General features: G+C 39.1%; 1 protein-coding gene across 3 annotated transcripts in view; it reads left to right on the top strand.

Annotated features, from left to right (window-relative positions):
- Positions 1 to 20,015, top strand: part of LOC136873919 (peptidyl-prolyl cis-trans isomerase 1) — a 250,589-nt gene that overhangs the window by 52,109 nt on the left and 178,465 nt on the right. For all 3 annotated transcript variants that reach the window (XM_067147266.2, XM_067147268.2, XM_067147267.2), the window contains exon 5: positions 8,082 to 8,204. In XM_067147266.2, the coding sequence (XP_067003367.1) occupies positions 8,082 to 8,204 (123 nt within the window). The remainder of the gene's footprint in view (positions 1 to 8,081; positions 8,205 to 20,015) is intronic.

Here is a 20,015-nt window from a genome sequence, read left to right on the forward strand (position 1 = left end):
TTACAAGTTCCACCGGGAATGGTGTTGGACGCACATTACTTTTGGAAAAGAGATGAATTCAAAACCACAGCTCTATGAAAATAATTAATGTTGTTCGTGCAATAGTCACTGTCGAACTCAAAGTGATACGTAATGAAAATAATCCGGAATTTTCTGAGATACAGCAGTTTATCACTTCACGTAATATCAGTGCGAAAATAAAATAAAGTCAGTCCCACAGACACTGCCTTTGTACTGTTTGTAATGAGCATATGCAATGTTCTAGCACGCGCACACATAGAAATAATTTAAAGTTTCTGCGAAGACAGGAAAAAAAAAACCAGTTTATGACAGTTGTGAAAGAGAACCAACTTCTATTACGACACAGTCTTAACAAAAATCACATAATTTCTCTGAGGTAACTTTCCACTGAGGCACAAAATTACATGTAAATGTAGACACAGTCTTTATGAGGGGAATTAACATAGTCCCTTGACAAGAAATAAAGACACCGCATTTCACGAATCAGCACAGTCTTTGAAAGGAAAATATCAGCACAGTCTTTTGTTAGAAAATGTTAGCACGGTTATGCGAAGTGAATTAACACTGTCTTTTGAAAATGAAGGTTGGCACAGTTTTATGAAAAGAAAATGTCAACACTGTTTTTCTTACGGAGTAATTGACACAGTCTTTGAAAGAAAAGTAGGCACTGTCCTTTATGAAACAAGTAACACTGTCCATGAAAAGAATTGTACTTTCACTAGGGCACAATTTCATGAAACAACCTAACACAGTCTCTTGAAGAGGAAATAATTAAAGCACAGTCTTTATGCCCTAAGTCCTTTAAGCACAGTTTCAAAATATCAAGTGATTACTGTACAGTCTCTTCAATTAGAAATTCACAAAACGAAATAATGTTACTCGGCTCGACAGACCGATATTATCAGTGAATAAGCTTTCGCTTACATGCTAAGTTAAGAGTCCACTGAGAAGGATTTCAACACTCGTATTACGTACTTTCAAACCCTGGTTCTTAGCCGGACAGAGTGAGGAACTGTATCACATCAGCGAGACGACTGGTTCATGACGAAGTACTGTGACACACTGACACACTCTGCTCTCCTCGAGGCTGGCGACCCCCTTATATTGCTCAAGGTCGGACAGCGAGATTGAAAATATAAGCTTCTAAAAAAATTCATATTTCAGCCATCCTTCCGCTGATTTTAATGAAATTTTGGGTAGTAGCATTTGTTGACCAGGCCTGCAAGGTGACATTCTCCAAAAAACAATCTGACCTTCCGTTCATGATGAAGTGACATAGAATCGAATAGAACTTTTGGTGTGACATCACTTGGCCTTGGTTGGCACTCTGTAGCAGCGCTTGCTTGCATGCTGTCACCCATGATGCTCGCGCACTCGGCGCTCGTTTCGAATCCGTACAGTCCGGTGTTAGCGCGATTTCCTCGAGAAATACATGAACGCAAATGCTCGCAGGGCATTCCCGTTTCAATACGCATAGGGATCCCCTTTACTCCACACAAATCCCATGGCCTTCAAAATTCTTTTTAATTATGTTTCTGAGCTTGTACAAATAAGGCTGCTCGTCTACTGGAAGCAACTACACGCGATTAGATGGTGAGGCGACTACAGGCAACTTCGATTCATGCGATTACACGTGACCGGGGTCGGCCACTGCAAGTGACTTTGCGCGGCATCTGTACTCAGTACAGGTCTGTGTGTGTTTCTGTTGTGGTCGTTGTCAAGTTATTAAACGTATTAACACATTCACGCCCATCATCTGAGCGGCTTTTTAAAGGGCTGGTCCAGCTATTCCAGCTGTTAGTGGCAGAGCAAACAACAACAAATTCTTTTCACTATAAGTTCTAAACTGAACAAGATATTGAAACAAAATTTTCCACATACCTTAATGAAGTCCTCTAGTATCTCTGTAGGGTGTGGTAGTCAATGTCAGACTTTCCTGGGTGAATGGGAACACTAAACATCCAAAAAATAGCGTGTTTCACTAATAATTTTATTTTAGAAGCACACTTTGCACCTTCTTCAGGGGAACTTGTCTATATTTGATGGTGGAAACTTTAAGAGAATATACTCTTTTCTCTTCGCATCTAACCTAAATGATGGATCCTTGGCCGGTGCCCTTTTTGGCGGCAAAATTGCAGGACGTTGACTTGGAGCTGATGACGTAGATGGAGCTGAGATTTCGGAGAGAGGTGACTGTACTTGTATGTCGGGTTCACTTTTTACCCTGTTTGAGAATTGCCTGGTGTTCCTTTAGATCTTTTGGTACACCCCTATTCGACCGTATTGTTTCACATATGCCAGTGTTTTGTTCCCGTAATTGTTTCGCGAGTCCAACGCTATTCGTAATAATTGTCCATATAGACTGTATACCCCTGGCCAAGATGATTTTCAAGCTGCCGTAAAACTGTGCTTTGTAAATTCGCATCACTTGCATCATTTATATTGTCCCTACACGCCGTGGTTATACTTCAGAACATGATTATACACACGCTTATGCAATCACAAACCAACTACGCAGCTAGTTGTGCGAGTGCTAGGCTACCTTCAGAAACAAAACAAAGAAAATGCATTGGAAGGGAAAATCGCCGTAGCCATGTGGCTTTCGGTGAGTAGAAACAGTCATAAGGGTATTACTTTCATCTCTCTCGCACATATTTGTGACCAAAATAGATCCCAGCTGCGTAGGAACAGCTCGAGTTCAAGGTTGCGCTTATCCGGGCTAACTCGGACACGGTCCACAGCACGGTAACGCGCTATGGGCAGTAACTCGGATACGGGCGTGAATGTGTTAAATATTCTGTGAGAGGATGATAAGGATTTAGTTTACATTCTGGAGAGTCCCTACCTGACGAGGCGTCAGAGAAAAAATCGCAGTAGAAGACATCGGTGCTGGGTAAACCCATATACTAGCTAAAAGGAAGCCAATGGGAGAATTCCATCATCTGCACAATGATCCGGACAAAGACCCCCAGAAGTTCTTTGATTATTATCGGATGCGCCCAGAAACGTTTCACTATATTTTGAATGCAATAGAGCCAAACATAGCCAAAACGTTAAACTTCAGGTAGACAAGAACACCTCTGGAACGTTTAACTGTGACTCTAAGATAAGTGATGTGAATAGTTATTAAAAATGTTGAAATTTATTCATTTTTATTTTTTATATTTATATTAAAGAATCAAAGATCGAATTAAGTATGCAATTTAATTTATCAATGTAACATACAAAAACGAGAGAAAAGCATACAATCCATTAGAAAAAAAGTAAAAAGGGTTAAGCAGAAATATAAAACCTTTAAATCTAATTTGAAAAGACTCTAAATGTTGTTTTCAATCATACTCTCTTACGTATTGTTTCCACTTAAATTTGCTTTTTTCATTTCCTTTTCATTTTATATTACAACAGGAACTGCACATGTTCCTGTTTTGAAATCATAAAAATTATATATTATAAATAATGATAAAGTTATAAGAGCCTCCGTGGCTCAGGCGACAGCGCACTGGCCTCTCACCGCTGGGTTCTGTGGTTCAAGTCCCGGTCACAATGTGAAATTTGTGCTGGACAAAGCGGAGGCGGCACAGGTTTTTCTCCGGGTACTCCAGTTTTCCCCGTCATATTTCATTACAGCAACACTCTCCAATATTATTTCATTTCACCTGTCGTTCATTAATCATTGCCCCAAAGGAGTGCGACAGGCTTCGGCAGCCGGCTCAACATCTATCCTCGCCGCTAGTTGGGGGCTTCATTCATTCCATTCCTGACCCGGTCGAATGACTGAAAACAGGCTGTGGAATTTCAATAATAAAGTTTTTTGTTTAATGTACCGCTAACTACATTTTTATGGTTTTTGGAGATGCCGAGGTACGGGAATTTTGTCCTGCATGAGTTCTTTTACGTGCCAGTAAATCTAGCAACACGAGGCTGACGTATTTGAGCAGCTTGAAATACCACAGGATAGAACCTGTCAAGTTGGGCTCAGAAGGCCAGCACACTACTGTCCGAGTTACTCGGTCCAGCATATTACATAAATAAGTAAATAAATAAATTAATAAGAGTACTTAACATAATCAACACCCAATTCCTCTGCAAACTTCGACCATACTTTGCATTGTATATCTCGAGAATGACAGCGTTTATCTTTCATATTCCATAGCGGTGTTCTTTCACAAACCGCACTTATCAACTTTTCACTATCTATATCTATGACAAATGTAGTAATGATAAAAATAAAGTTGCATATGGCGACGACAGACAACCGGCTGCTTTCACGAACCGTGAAGTACAGGCGACTACACGCGGCAAATCCCATTCGAATGGGATCCATCGCTTGTCGCCTGTTAGTGCCTATAATCGCGTGAGTCGGCCGCTCGAGTTCGCTTGCAGTGGAGGCGGTTCTGTTACAATCTTTGCTTTGGGATCAGTCGCGCTAGTACGCACGTAGTCTCCTGATCTCGTAATCGTGCGTAGTCGCTTCCAGTGGACGAGCAGCCTAAGTGTCATAATTTGCTTTCATGTGGTCGAAAACCTTTCTTATAGTTACAACTTTTCCTGTGGAGAGAGAAAAGAATGTCACAAGGGCCTCAAAAGTGCTGTATGTCAATACATGCACAAAACATTTCTGGGAGGTTATCTCACCTGCGTGCCATTTTCTATAAATAATGTTGCAATAGATTCCTTTTCAAGTTACCTTACCTTTATGTAATTTATCACAAATAAACCTTGCTATCACTTCCTTCGAAAAACTGTCTATGCCGGTCACTGGATGTTCACGCTTCCGGCATTTACCTGGGGTAGAAAATTAAACTCCCTTCTTGAAATTTCCTATTACTTCTCGGACTAAACTGTAATCGCGCTGTAAGCGTACACACAAGGCAATGTATTACATACACACATGCCGTAAGTCAATATGAATACACAAACGTTAGGTCTACAAACCGTATCAAAGACGAGACAAGACATGGTATACATGATTAGGTTCATAATGAAATATTCCTCCATTTCAACTGATTGTCATTATGTCTGAAACTTATCATAGAAACAAGATTAAAATACCCCAGTTAATTTTTAAACTTGTCATTTGGTCCTATCACTAGGACTGACACCTTCTTCTTCGCCTTTGTGTTTCAATTGCTCTTAGCAATGTATAAGCATTTCTTGACCTGATTTTTGTAAAGGACATAACGTTGCTTTCCTTTTTGAAGGAGTCTTGCAGATTTTTCTTGCTTCTTTAGACGTCCCAATCGAATCCTCTACGTAAGTATTGGATGCAATAGGACCATAATGAATAAAATGATGTGTTCATAATTTCACACAAACTATGTTTTAAATGCATTATTCGAACATGCCACAATTCTTCTTATCTGGTATTAGCCAAATAGATTTACAATCACACAGAAAATAAATATACTCGCAAATGTATCATTAGTGACTTTAACAATACTGCAGTGGCAATACGTAATTCAGACAGCAGCCATGACTGAGCGTTGCCAACGTGGCAGCTTAATAGTAACTGTAAGAGGTCGTATCGACAAGTAGGGTCCCTAAACTGTGTGGTTAGTGACGCTGAAAAAACCCAACAGCAAGAAAAGTAACTATAAATCATTACCTTAACATTACACCCTTAGTGTATGGGCTTACGTGCCCAGGAGTATACACAGGGAAATGTGGTTCCTAGATGATGGATCATTATTTCGTACATACATCTTCGCTGTACATTGTTCTGCCTTTTAGCTTTCAGTCTGCAAGCATCAGCGAAAGTGCTTCCATATTCCTCCATTTGTAACCATTTTTGTAGCTTCTTTTAGTTGCACACCTCTGACAACTTGGTCTCCCTCTATGTCTCTCAGTTGGTTAAGAAATTGTTTTCGGTGTTATTTAGGATTATGTTCGTTATTATTCCTGATAATGGTGAGCCCATGGTTAACCCTTCCTTTTGACAGTACACAAGAAACTCGTTTATCCGGCTCTCATTAATCTGGATTAAAAATAATAAAAGTTTGTACAGTATTTCTTTTACAGGGTCGATTCTTCTTGAATGTCTTTTCCGCCAGGGATAGTTAAGGACAGGAATTGGAAGTAAATCGGCCGCGGTCTATCAAAGGTGGGCCTACCGTCCTGGCATTTGCCTGGAATTGAGAATTGGAAATGTGGACTCTTCTGAGTTCCTTGACACATTTGCATGCATTCGCGGATGCTAGGACGTGGATGTGAATGACATGAACGACTGTTTGAAAAATGATTGTAATTCAGACTGTGGCATAATGACTGTTTGAAAAATGATTGTAATTCAGACTATGGCATAATGACAGATGAAAAAATTGCCTGTTGTTCCTCAGCAGGTAGTGACGAGAGTGATGATGAATTCGAAAATTAAACCGGCGTTCCATGAGAAGAAACACTCGTGGAGATGCAACAGTGCAGCAGGACAAGCTGATGGCCTACTTAGTATCCCAGACTGAAAACACACCAGCAGAACTGATCCTGGGATGTTAGCAAAATGTCTTTGTGATCGTGCTGCGCTCAAACGCTATACAAACAAAAAAAGCTCACACGTTATTTTAGTGCATAAAACATAGGCATAAATTTAAGAAAAGTGTTCTTATGTTTTTTTACAATTGAAAAAAGTATTACTGTACAACTTACGTTAACATGTTATATAACATTTGTTTTTTAGTTTTTCTGGATTTTCCGGATTTTCAATAATCAGTATCAGTTCCGGTCCCACGTAATCTGGATAAACGAAGTTCTTGTGTAGATTGTTGTCGGTGAATGCATAACTGGTTTAAGGTCATTCTAATAAGGTTATAAATGAATCTCCATAAGAGGTGGAAAAGATACCAAACTTACAAAAAAATACATTCAAATCAGTATGAAATAGCAATTGATTTGTTTAAAAATTTTGCTGGGTGTTTTGCAAACAGTGCTTGCTCATTACCACAATATTTTCTAATCCCAGTAGTCTTAACCCACTTATTCAGTTTCATTTTTAAAAATTTGAATAGCATCACTCCAGAGCCATGTGGCAAAAGTTCACATTTTCTTACTTCAAACGGCATCATCTAACCTAGGTATACCACGCATGTATTATTAAAACATATTTAAAGCTCATTATATGTGATAAATTTATAAGGGAACAGCCTTTCTGAAATTTAACCAGACGTGAAAGTACGTGACCTAACATTTGAAATTACTTGTGCGCACCCTTGTATTTTGAGAAGGAGAAGTATCACATTCTTATTTTATTTCAGTACCCAGTATTAAAATTAAGCAATTGTTAACTTCAGTCTTTATTTCTAAGGAGTTAACTGCTGTCCACTTATTGCAAAATCACATTCTCCCAATGTTTGTTTACACCAGTGGGTTGAGAGGCATTATTAATCGACATTGACAGTGCCTTTGAAAGCCGGCGAGAGCTTGTTCGTGTATGTAGCGAGCAATCGATACAGAAGATGATCGTTCGCATTCAGTATAAACACTGGAGTAAAGTGTATGAATATTGGTGACTGAAAAATCTAACGTGCCTGAATTTGCCTGTAATAACGGATGAATCAGTAAATAGGTTGTCATTGTAACCGAAGGCTAACTGCACAGATGAATATAGGAATTCTTGAAGGGCATAACAATATTGTCATTACAAAGGGGTTCCCATCTACTGTTCTATAGTGGCCACAATCGGACGTGTATCTGAGTCTGATATCTCACTTTAGACTTAAGTGCCCGTGCTCTAAATTCCTCTTCTGCCTTAAATCAACCTTAATCAGGCTTTTCTCAATGTCCCATAACCATAACAAATAGAAATAAATACTTGAGAATTTTAACATTTCCTTACGCTAAATGCGGGTGTTACTTTATGTGAATTATGTTAAATCAAATATAAAATTGCATTGCTGTTATGGAATAATTTTTTCTATTAAATGCATGAAATTTCTTCTGTTAAATGTGGGTTTAAGCTAAATCTAAGTCAGTCAAAATAAGAGTTGTGCTGTATTATGGTGACAGTTTCTTTTCGTAATGTTATTGAACGTATTTTCTGAGGGACTAATAACAATGTTTTGTTTCAGAATATCAAGAAAGGAGATATTGTAATTTGCACCATCAGTATCAAGAATGTTACGGGCATGATGCTGAAGGTACTGTGCACAGATGGGGATGATGGAAGATATGCTGCAGATCTTAATGTTAAGGTAGGTTATTCATTCAGATACTGTTGTTTTTGTCCTGGATTTCTTGTTAAGATAGGGTCATTTTATTGAAGGAAGTTAAATCAGAGACCATTGAGCTTAGTAACAGCTTACATTATTTAGGGAAATGAAAAAAAAAAGAAAATGATTTCCTGTTTTGACTCATTTGAGGTGAGAGTAATTAATTAGTATCTTTATTAAATAGCTTTTAAACTTTGTTTGGCCAACAATTCAGTATTACCTTTAAAATTGTCTGAATTTTAGCACCATTTCTAGTTTATCTGCTTCTTTAGTTGGATAATTTGCCTAGATTAATTAGTAAGGAGTGTTTTCCCCTTGTGTACCGTATTTACTCAATTATAAGCAAACACCTATTGTAAGCTGACACCCAGAAAATCAAAAACTAAATTAAAAAGAAACATTAATGGAGCATACGAAGCCTAAGGAATACATTTTCTGCTATTTATTTGTGTGGTCAGTCATCACCATCAGATGATTCAGATTTATAGTCGCTTATTTCTTTGTCACTGTCTTCATACAGATCGTCTGTTGTGGCATAAACCACATTCAAGATTGAACATCTTAAAAGCAATGCCAACTATTTTTTCATGCAATGTTTGGAGACAAATTTCAAAAGCTTTAGTTAGAATTTTTAGCAAAGTTTGTGAAGCAATAGTATCCATTAGATTTCTACTTCGTATTTTCTTCAGTAGAAGAAACTCAATAGATTAGCCTCAACTCCTATTAGAATACATAGTCTCTCCCTCTTTAATTATTTTGTTCTTGACTGAGCATCGACAATTAAAAAAAAAATCCTGGAGGCAATAGAGCTAAAATATGCCACATTTGGAAGGAATACTTTTCTCTATTAATGTTCAAGTGCTTAAGGATTCCAACCTTCCAATCACAGAATAGTGCCGGACAGGTTCTGTAAATGACAGTCCAGGATAATTCCCATATCCGAGCATGGTTTGAAGTGGGGACAAGTTACAGAAAGATCTTGAACAGTACGGAAAGGAGTATATGAGGTCTGTAAAAGACAGTTTCCCGTTTTCAGCTGGGGATTGTGATTAAATGTTGAGACAGCCTGAGTGTGCTGATTCCGCATGCCATCTTTTACAGCTGTAATCAAACAAAATCACATTGGAGCATGCTCAAGAACCGCATGGTTCTGTCATTGCCTTCTAGATTTGCACTTTTTGTTACTCTCACAAGAGTTAACAAGGAATTAGTTAACATATCTTGGGGAAAGATGGAATCGGGGCAGAGCCTAAATGATGACAAAAACTTATGGTGTTAATTTTTGGAACTTTTCCCTGTTGCATCAGCAAAGGGTATTGTCTAATTCGACGGCCATATACCCTTACTAAACCAAGGGGTATTTCTTGAAAAAAAAAAAGGGTGGGGGGGTTGGCGTACAATCGGGTAAATGTGGTATATGTCTTGCTACTTCCACCACCACCTTGACATGACAATATTATTGCTTAATGTATAGGAGAGACAGTAAGCTTTTATCACCTCAGTAGAAGGAATACTCTTATGTTGAAATAAGATTGTCGGATGAAAGTGGTAGCCTAACAATAAGTCCATTATATTGAGAATCCATAACAGTGAGTATTGTCATTATATTTGATTTTTTGTGAAATTTGGAAAAGGTTCCAAGAAAAGAAAGCTGTATGTAACAGCAATGAGTTTATTCAATACATTCGAGTCTCATTCATCCGAACTAATTGGGACAGGAGTCTATTCGGGTTCAACTTAGAATAGCTTCTACAGTACAGTACATAATTTGAAATGTCCATTCTTTAGCAGTTGCATTAATAAAATACTGTATAAAATTACAGTAGTTAATCTTAGAACTGCTGCAGGTTTACCTGTCAAGTGCTGCAGTAAATTCCCATGAAGCACACACTAAAGGAATTGGGTATCTGTAAGCGGACTGTAATCATAAAATATAACTTATCATACATCAATAGAGGCGAATCATTCAGAGTCATGTTTGAAATAATGATAAAATTATATTAAATTATAAAAAATATTGACTTTTTTGCTCTAGAAAACCATATTGTCAAGTTAAATTTGTGTCAGACATCTTAAATGAAAAGTTCACAGTTTTTGTTACTATTTCAAGAACTAGTTTTAAATTATTCCTGTTATTTACTAAAATAGAAAATTTTAAACTATGACATTTCTCGGTTTTGCACATACATGAGAAATCCACCTTCTGCCTTTTCCTTATGTCAGTTTCTTTTTGCCTGTATTATGATCAAAGTCTTTGTAACACTATATTACCTGGAAAATCACGTTCATCAGGTTGTATATCAGTCCGGTTCACACTTGCCCCTTCACGGCTAACATTAGGCATGTTAGGCATTGAGGGGGATTTTCATAACTTGCAGGACATCCTGTTCGCTGGTATCGCTGCCACTGCTTTCAACATCATCATTTTCATGTGAATCCACACAATAATCACTGTCATCATACGTACTATCACACGAATCATCAAAAATCAAGCGCTCAATTTCTGAATCGTCAACATAGTTGGCTGCCATTGTGCTCAATGCAACCTCATTGTCAACATGTAAGTACTTTCACTTCTGCAGCCAAATAATAGCCTGCATATTGTCATTTGTTTGCCAAAGGCTTTCGCTACGAAAGATAAAAGCATCGGGAACCAACATGGCTTGAAATTAGTGCCATCTGTTGGCTAACAGTAGTACTATATTTGAATTCAGAGACCGTCTCCCAGGGAGGCGACTGCACTTGACCAAACAGTACACGGTCTTCCTGGAAGACGGTCCGCAGTTGTAGGGTTAAGAACCCGTAGAGGACTAAACGACTGAAACTAGGTCCATGAGGAAAACGTGGAAGAAATTGTAGCCAAGTTTTGCATTCATTGAGAGTCTAGCGGAAGCGTCTGCATTCGTCAGTCTCCTTGAACTAGTTCAGCAAATATCTGGGTGTGAGGAATCCAGTGAAAAATGACATTAGCGAGTGGATGGAAGGTGACTGTCTTCAATTCCAAACAGACCAAGAAATTGTAACTATGGTGGAGAAAGAATCTGTGAGTTGATGAGGAACAGAATGACGTCGAAGAAGACAACGGTGAACAACTAGTGTCATATTCAGATGCAGTTTCATTCTTAAAAATTGAAGTATCATTCCAGATACTTGTGTGGTAAATGTTTGTTTTCTTACTCATAGTTTCACGTAACGTAACATAACATTGCATGTATCATGAAAACATTTGAAGCCCTAGTAGTATAAGGATTAAAATATCTTTTGCTACACAATTACGTGCAAAAAGCCTGTCTGAAATTTAGTCTGCCATGAGTGTTCTCTTGCAAAATGAACACAGTTTGAGTTTTTAAAATGAAAAATAGTGGTGGAAAAATTAGGGTGTGTAAATTATTTAAGGAATTCAGAAAGTAAAACAAAAAAGTTACCTCTTGGTAAAGCATTACAAATACTTTGCATTTATAAAGTAATGTTATTTCCACGTAAATGTTATATATATATATCATCTAAATCCGCGTAGCTCCACTTTTCATTTTAGAAAGCTGTTCATTTTCAGTTCCTAATTGATAGTCAGGCATTGAAGTACCGTATTTACATGAATAATGACCACATTTTTTTTTTTTTTAAATTTGAGGCACAAAATTAGGGTGCGGGTTTTACCTACGTTGAGGTTGGCAACACGCTACTGGTTCACATAGTTTTTGATGTTGGGTGTACAATTTTGCTTTGTGTAACCACAGATGGAAGAAAACTGCCCTCATATGTCATATTTAAATGGAAAACAATCAACACTTTTAGTATTCAAAACTGTCTGTCTGTACACGCATTAATAGAAAACGGCTAAAGAGAATTTAATGAAAACTGGTATGCAAAGTCGGGGAATAAGTTATTAGTGGTCCTATCTTAATGAAAATTGGTATGCAAAGTTGGATAATCAGTCACTGCAATCTAGACTATAAATAATTTTATTCACGCTGGGTGAAATGGTAGTTTAGGGGAAGGTCAAAAATTGAATTCTTAAATACTTACGTTATGAGTGGTCCTATCTCAATGAAAATTGGTATGCATAGTCGGAGAATGAGCCACTATAATGTATGTTGTGAGTCATTTTAATCACCTTGAGCGAAATGGTAGTTTAGGGGAAGGCCTCAAAATTTAATTCTCAAATATTTATATTATTAGTGGTCGTATCGATAAATACTACATAACCAAAGTTATATAGAATTAAATTTCTAACCATTTATGTCATACATTTTTACCTTACCGGGTATGATAACACAAATATTCATGAATTTGTAATTTTGTTGCCAAGTCCATATCAATGCCGAAGCACGAGAAAACGGGTTAACAGAATTGTAATAAAAATCGGTATATAGAGTCGGGGAATAAGAAACTACTGTCTAAGCTATAAACAAATTTATTCACCCTGGATGAAATTGTTGTTTTGGGAAGGCTACCTTAGTGTAGGGGAAGGCGCCTAAAATGTAATTTTTAATACCTATGTTATTGGTCCTATCGAAAAGTATTACATACCGTAACAAAAGTTATAGAGAATACAATTTCCCATCATTTATGTTTCTTTCAGTTTTACCGTACCGACTATGGTAAGAGTGGTATTTCAGAGTCGGAAGAAAACTAAATGTGAAGGCCTACAATATCGAAAGCACATAATATTGATCAACAATAACGCTACGTTAACCATTGTTTGTTGTGATGTTCTTTGTCTATTATTCTGCCTCTCAACTCCGAAAGATGGGATTACTGCTGCGTACTGAGTACAACAGTCTGACTGAATATTGGCGGGAGTAAGAAAACTTTCTTCTTTAGCATGCCATTCCTCTGGTTCATACACTTTCTGATACAGCTGGTATGTAACGCACTGGTTCATCCTAGTATTTCAACTATTCAATCCCTACTGACACGCTGTTTTGAATAAGCAGTGTGCATACTTAAGGCAGAGGTTCACTTAGTAGTAGTATTGGTGGTGGTGGTAGTAGTAGTAGTAGTAGTCTAGAATAACAATTTAGGCCTATTCCAAATTTTAGCACCACAATTCACTAAATAGCTCAAAATTCAACTCTGAAAAAAGCCGTTTCGTAAGAAAAGCTTCCTCCTCTTCACTTGTATTAAATTATACATTCATTTTATTCCAAATTAGCAGTGAAGAGGGAGTTTCTCCTCTGGCTTGGAGGAAAAATTTGCCCCCAAGTCAGATAGATTTTTCCGTCGCCAGTGTAGTGAATTAAGATTTTCCGACTCATCGGGTACTCCTAGGATACAGATTAGTAAAAGGGCATAGTTTTTGCCCTCAGAGTCTCCACTATTCGACTCCTTCCCCACCGAAAAAACTAAGAGTGTTCACGGATCTTGGCTGTCTGCGGCTTTGATCATTCCAGCTCTCAAACTTTGGACTGTTAGATCGGCAGTGTAGTCCTGTTCGAAGTGAGAAAATGTGTGCTTTTTCATTTGATCGAATATTTCATATGAAGGCATTGCATTTAATCGCGCCATTCCTATTGACATCATTGTAATGACGTATGTTCATTTTAGTTGGGAAAACCACTAAGACAGTCTTTCTGAGGTTTTAAAAATGTAGGTGGAGAGTGAGTGTCTACCATTATAACGCAATTCCCCAAGCTGATTGTGACTGATGGTAGGCAAGCGGGCCTACCATTACAATGAAAATTCCCTATATCAGTCTTCATATGAGAAAAGACGTTTGGTGACTTCCCCGTCTCGTTTCTAGGGTAACGTTAAAAGAGCTGTGCAATTCAATGCATTCTTGCTCACAACGCGTACACTACCTAACCTAGAATTCTGTATACAATGTAACATTCCGTAGCGAAGCACGGGTACATCAGCTACTTGTTCATAAGGTGAAAATGTCCTCACAGGGGAATGATGCTACAAGAAAAAATCCCACCCAAAAGCAACTGCTGCGTGGGAGACAAGCTACAAAGAATGCTTTATGACAGAACTAACTGGTAATGGGCAGATTTTTTGTGTTATAGGATATATTTTAGAATAGGTTATTGTCGGGAAGGACAAAGAGGGTGTCATTATTCAGAAATGATGAGTGTGCTTTGGATTTGACTCAAATTTTTCGGAGGATAGGGGAGGGGTATTATGGAAAAGCCATTTCAGAGGTTTGCACCTCTGCGTAATTAAAAAATCTATGGCACTAAAGCCCTGATGGTCTTTGGCCTACCAAACCGCTGCTCAGTTCAAAGACCTGCAGTTTACGAGGTGACGCATGGTCAGTGAGACGAATCCTCTTGGTCATTATTCTTGGGTTTTTAGATCGGGGTCGCCCTCTCACCCTCAGATATCTCTTTGAACCAACCCTCAGGCCCAGGTAAAATCCCTGACCTGGCATGGAATCGAACCCATGACCTCCGAGTGAGAGGCAGGCATGCTACGTTTGGCCCGTGGGGACCGGCATTTACGTAATGATAGAGGATTTTCTGTGTCTTTAAGGTTTAGGAGAGAGAAAGTGAAAAATAAATGGAAGTATGATATAGGCGGAGAATCAGACAGAGGGGCATGTTTCGATCAAAGAAGTTTCATGAAGTAGACAGGAGGCTGAGGAATGCTGTCGGGTTCATTGGAAGAAATTTCCACAAAATATTTTCCAGACATATCATTATCATCATCATCTTCATTATCGCTAGTTTCATCTACCACTATATTCACAATAGTTTTAGTGCCGTCAGAAAAAAAACACACACACACACACACACACCCCCCCCTCTTCTCTAGCTGCAGTGATACAGGGGGCACGTCCGGTATACTTTCGTCACAACTCTCTGAACTAAATTCACTGTCGCTGTCTGATAAACCATCCGTGATAACTTCTCATTGTTTCGAATACTCCTTTAATTTATCATCATCAATACCTGCTGAAAAAATATCACGTAAACTACTTGCTATTTTGCTGTCGCAAATCCACTCACTGCAAGGAGCAGTCTCTTACTGACAGGTTAGCCGTATTTCTAAACACAGGAAACGACTCTTGTGAAAGCTAGAACACCCTCTTAGAACTGCCAAAGCAAGGTCAGGCACACAGTAACTTCTAGCCCCTTTAATATAGGGGTTCACAAAAGTATGCACGTTGCTATAGGTTGCCACAAAATTATGTATATCAGAGAATTTTGAGCCGGTCGACGTAATCGGCTCTGGCAACTTCCGACTGGATTTTTAAAAGCCGACCTGATCGGCTTTGGCAATTTAAAGGGCGGGTGCTTGCACTACCGCCTGGCTCCAGGAGGGTTAAAGCAAAGATTGGCAAAAGTGTTTCACTGGGATGTGGACTGTTTCCTCTGCTGTTACATAGAGCATGCTGTGAAAGAAATTTCAGAAACCAGCAGGAGTGATACAATGGTACATGGAAAATGCTACAAAACAGTGTTTGTTTTGCAAATGACATTGCTTTGCTGGGAAATGAGGAACCACAAGGTGCACTACACCATTTGAACAACATACTAAAAAATAATTGCGGCATGAAAATAAACAGGAAAGAAAGGAAGACCATGAAGTACTTTAGCGATGGAGAATAGATTGTACAAGTATGCCTAGAAGGAGAACAGCTATTGCAGATTACGTTATTCAAATACGTGGGGAGATTTATAATATCAGACAGCAGATGTACAATTACATAAAGGGCAGAATAACCCAAGCCAAGGAAGCATTTTTGAAGAAGAGAATTCTGTTATCAAGAAATGTATTACGTGTATCACGTGTAATATCAAGAAATGTGTCGCTCGAAACTTGAAAGGAAAAAAAAAAAAAAGTAAAATTTTTGTTTGGTACTGTACCCTGCCGGGCACATCAACACTGCAGGATCATACCTACCTGCTCACCTGCTCTTGCATACGGGCACCAGCTCAGCTGCAGTCGGCAGAAATGGTCGATAGTTGGGTTCTTGTGACGAGAGGATCATGGGGGCTAGTACAATTACATTAAACTACGAAATGAGGAACACTTTCGCTGTGATCAGAATTTTTGAGCATAAGTTTGTATTCACAACACAAGTTATTTACAAGGATTGCACCTGTAGTGCCAAAATAAATGCCCCAAAGGCTGACGTCTACAGTTCAAAAGAAAACATAATCTGGGTCATGACGTTGTGCTGAAGTTTGTCGATCTGTGAACCAGGAAACTAAACAGATGTGTCCCCAACATGGAAAACGTCATCACTATGCCTGCGACATAAAATGACATGATGGTAGAATTAAGGATACCCGCAGAGATTACCGCTATTATGAAAGTTTCCTCCCATATTGGGATATTTATATACATAAAAATAGCAGCACAATAAGTGATAAAAATAATCTCAGATAACCTACTCTAGCGCCCTCAATGACATATTTACACGGACGTGAACCCAAGTCCACCAGGCAGAATGTTGTGTCAACAGGGCAATCATAACAGTAGCATAGTGCCAAGATCACATTAGTAAAATACGCAACCCTAAGAATGCGAATCAAACAAGAAAGGAAAAGGAGGTAAAATGGTTCAAATAAATGACGCACTGTGTTTGCAAAATGCTTCTCTGCCAAAGGAGAATGACCTACCTCCAGAGTGATTTAAAAATGGCCGAGCTCACCCCAACACAGAGCAGGCGAACATTGACCCGCAGTCTGGTCTGGAGCCTCCCCCTACATAAAAAAAAACTTGTACACAAACTACCGCTAGACGTCTTACCCTACATTCTTTCACAAAGGGACTTTCAAGCTTCTACTCATAGCAGCAAATGGCCACAAAATAAGTGAGGAAAGACACATCTCACATTACGCACCTGACTTCAGTTAACCACCCACACGGGTCGCATTTGAATCACATAAAGTGTTCTACCATACTATCACATCAAACCATCACCGTCAATATGCGGCGCGTCAACAGTAACCTTGGGGGTCAGAGGTTCAAACCCAACGTTTGGCAGAGTAGGACAGAGTCGAATAGCGTTAAAACCTGCGCCTCCGCTATAGTTTACGCCCGTCTAAGGCATGTAAATAGAGCTACTTAACTAAATACATACCATCAGCATGCATGCCTTACCTTACGCAGGTATGACTGCCCTTCCCCCAGGGATATAATGGGAATTACACAGTGATCCTAATCCTACAAGGGACATGTATACAACTAACCGACCCAAAAGAAAAATGTCCGGTCTATCGTACTCAAACAATATGTATCAACTAGGCACACTACCTCTTGCCGCGTTATCCAATTTACATCATTGTCTGCTTTACATAAAGAAAAGAAAACCTATCTACACTTACCCTTTAGATATATCCAAACTATCTTAATATGCAGCCTGATGGGCCACAATCAAATCCTATGTTAATATTTACAAGTTTAATTCTACCATCTCTGCGTGACACCCTAACTCCACTACATGTCTAGTATCTCATGGTCCACTTATCTCATTATGAGGATCTCCTCCCCTCTCCCTCCGGGTAGACTATCATGATTTAGCCCATCATGGTAGAGGTCTCGGCCAGGGTTGATTCTTGGAGTCCGGTTTTCCCGCCCCGCTGGTCCATGGTGCTGTCTTCTTCTTGAGGGATGCCTCGTTCAAGGTAGCGTCTTCGAAGCCACGTTCTGAAGTTCTTGCACCTCACTTCCCTCGGAATATCTCGACTTCTTACTACAATGAAATATTCACTTTAAACACAACGCAACATTCTGGACTTCATTTAGGTTGAGCTAGCACACAGCGCTAACACTTTGCAATATACATTCCTCGTCCTCCATTCTCGTATAACTGCATACTCGCTAACTTGTGCACTATGCCACAAACTATTTTTTGCTCTAGAGACTATCTACTCGGTTATTGTGTTTTTATGCCCGCTTAATTTGGATTCAACAGTCTATCAGAGGATAAATATAGACCTCCTTAGCCGATCGTCCGCTCTTCCTCGGCACCTCGGGAGCTTCGCCCTACCGCTATTTATCGGAGTCTATAAGTACGGCGTTCTTTTGTTGCTGATACAATTAACCACACGCGATCTCACTGATAGGTATCTGAACATCGCCCCACCTATAAATCCACCACCTGTAACTCTGTAAGTCACCGATCCACTGGATCAAAGTTATCGCACTGCAATAATTACACACTGTCTTTGTTCTCAACAAAAGGTTTCTGGCGCAATCTAGGCAGACGTGCGACGCGTACTGGCAGCAATATGATCGTCGACTGGATCATCTCCCCCCATATCACTCAGCTTTTATATGAGGCAACACACCAAAGGACGCCAGGAAAAGCCTCGAGAAACAACTTGAGTCTGGAATGTGGCCACTAGAGAGCTTCCCATGGTGGTTCTGCTTGCTACATATTTATTGATCTAATTCTGTGTTAATAAGCCTAGAGGTATCTATAGCTTCGTAAAATTCTGGCAATCATTTCCATCTTTTAATTTTCCTGAGAAACCTCCAATTACGGGAATTACGACTCAATTTCCGTAATGTGGTGGGCCTGTCTGCTCCCGCTAAAAATCTCTGTTAAGATGGCAGGTCTTTCCCCATCTCTTCCTCACAAGCGGCGTCCTACTGCAAAATTTTTACTGCGTTAAATATCCATTCTCGCGGTTAAATATAATGGTACAGTACTTAGCCACTTACATCTTTGAAACTTGGACTTTAAGGACAACAGAAAATATAAAACATGAGGCTTCTGGGATATGGAGCTGGAGGAGGGTGTTGAAGGTACCATGGACAGAGAGCAACTAACGAGGAAGTATTAGCTCGAGTAGGCGGGAAGAGGAATCTGCCGAACACAATTTCGAAAAAGAGGAATGGTATGATTGGTCACCTATTGCGACATTCAAAATGGTCCATGACCTTGCCTGAGAGAAAAATGGGAGTAATGCAAGATGGAGACCAAGGCGGGAATTCATGGATGAGAGCAAGGCAGGAAGAGAGTACAGTAAAGTGAAGTGATTTGCCCTAGAAAGAATTCATTTGCAAGATCCTCTTGAGTTGACGACGTCCAGAAATTAATCTCACCTTCCGCTGCTTCAAATTTCATTTTTTAATTCTGGGGTCATTCAGGAGTTTGATTAACTTTTCTCTTTCATTTAGTGAATGTTTGTTATTTTCAATATCACAGTGGAAAGGATCGTGAATCTATGAAAAGTCATATTTCCTTCTAGTTAATATCACTTCTCCTTTCGTGTGCTGCAAAATTATACAACACCCTATTGAAATTGTAGTGTTCTCTCCAGAAATTTTAGTCAGCCAGGTCGCAGGAATGAGTACCCGGGTAGGGAACACGTAAAAAAACGAATATGATAACATTTCAATATATTCCCCTCAGGGCATTAACAATATCAGATGTGTAAACATTAGACCTACCTGAAACAGTATTGTGTTTCTGTGTTATCAGAAACAAGACATAACAGGGTATTCTTGAACTTTGCTTGTTCATAATCATCTAACACTGGTGCTTACCTCTCGGTTGCTGTAGAATGATATACTGTAGATGTTGATTCCCATAGGGAACCTGAAATATTTGTCCTGAATGAGTGAATTTATAATACCAATATAAATGATTCGTTATTGGACATTTTAAATTTTCCAGCTACTCATTCCTGGTTGCCCGTAGGCTACTTGGAGCCCCCGGGAAAATTTATAATGTCCAATAACGGACCATTTATATTGGTATTATACTGTAGAGTGCCCGACAGGTCTGTGATGTCATACGGAATCTTTGCTCGCATGTAATTTCTCGCCAATCGCACTGCTCGTGCGCGACACTACACGATTGTCAAGCTAAACTCGGATGTAATTTATGCA

The sequence above is a fragment of the Anabrus simplex genome, chromosome 5 (genome assembly GCF_040414725.1).
Source record: "Anabrus simplex isolate iqAnaSimp1 chromosome 5, ASM4041472v1, whole genome shotgun sequence".
NCBI classification, from domain to species: domain Eukaryota; kingdom Metazoa; phylum Arthropoda; class Insecta; order Orthoptera; family Tettigoniidae; genus Anabrus; species Anabrus simplex.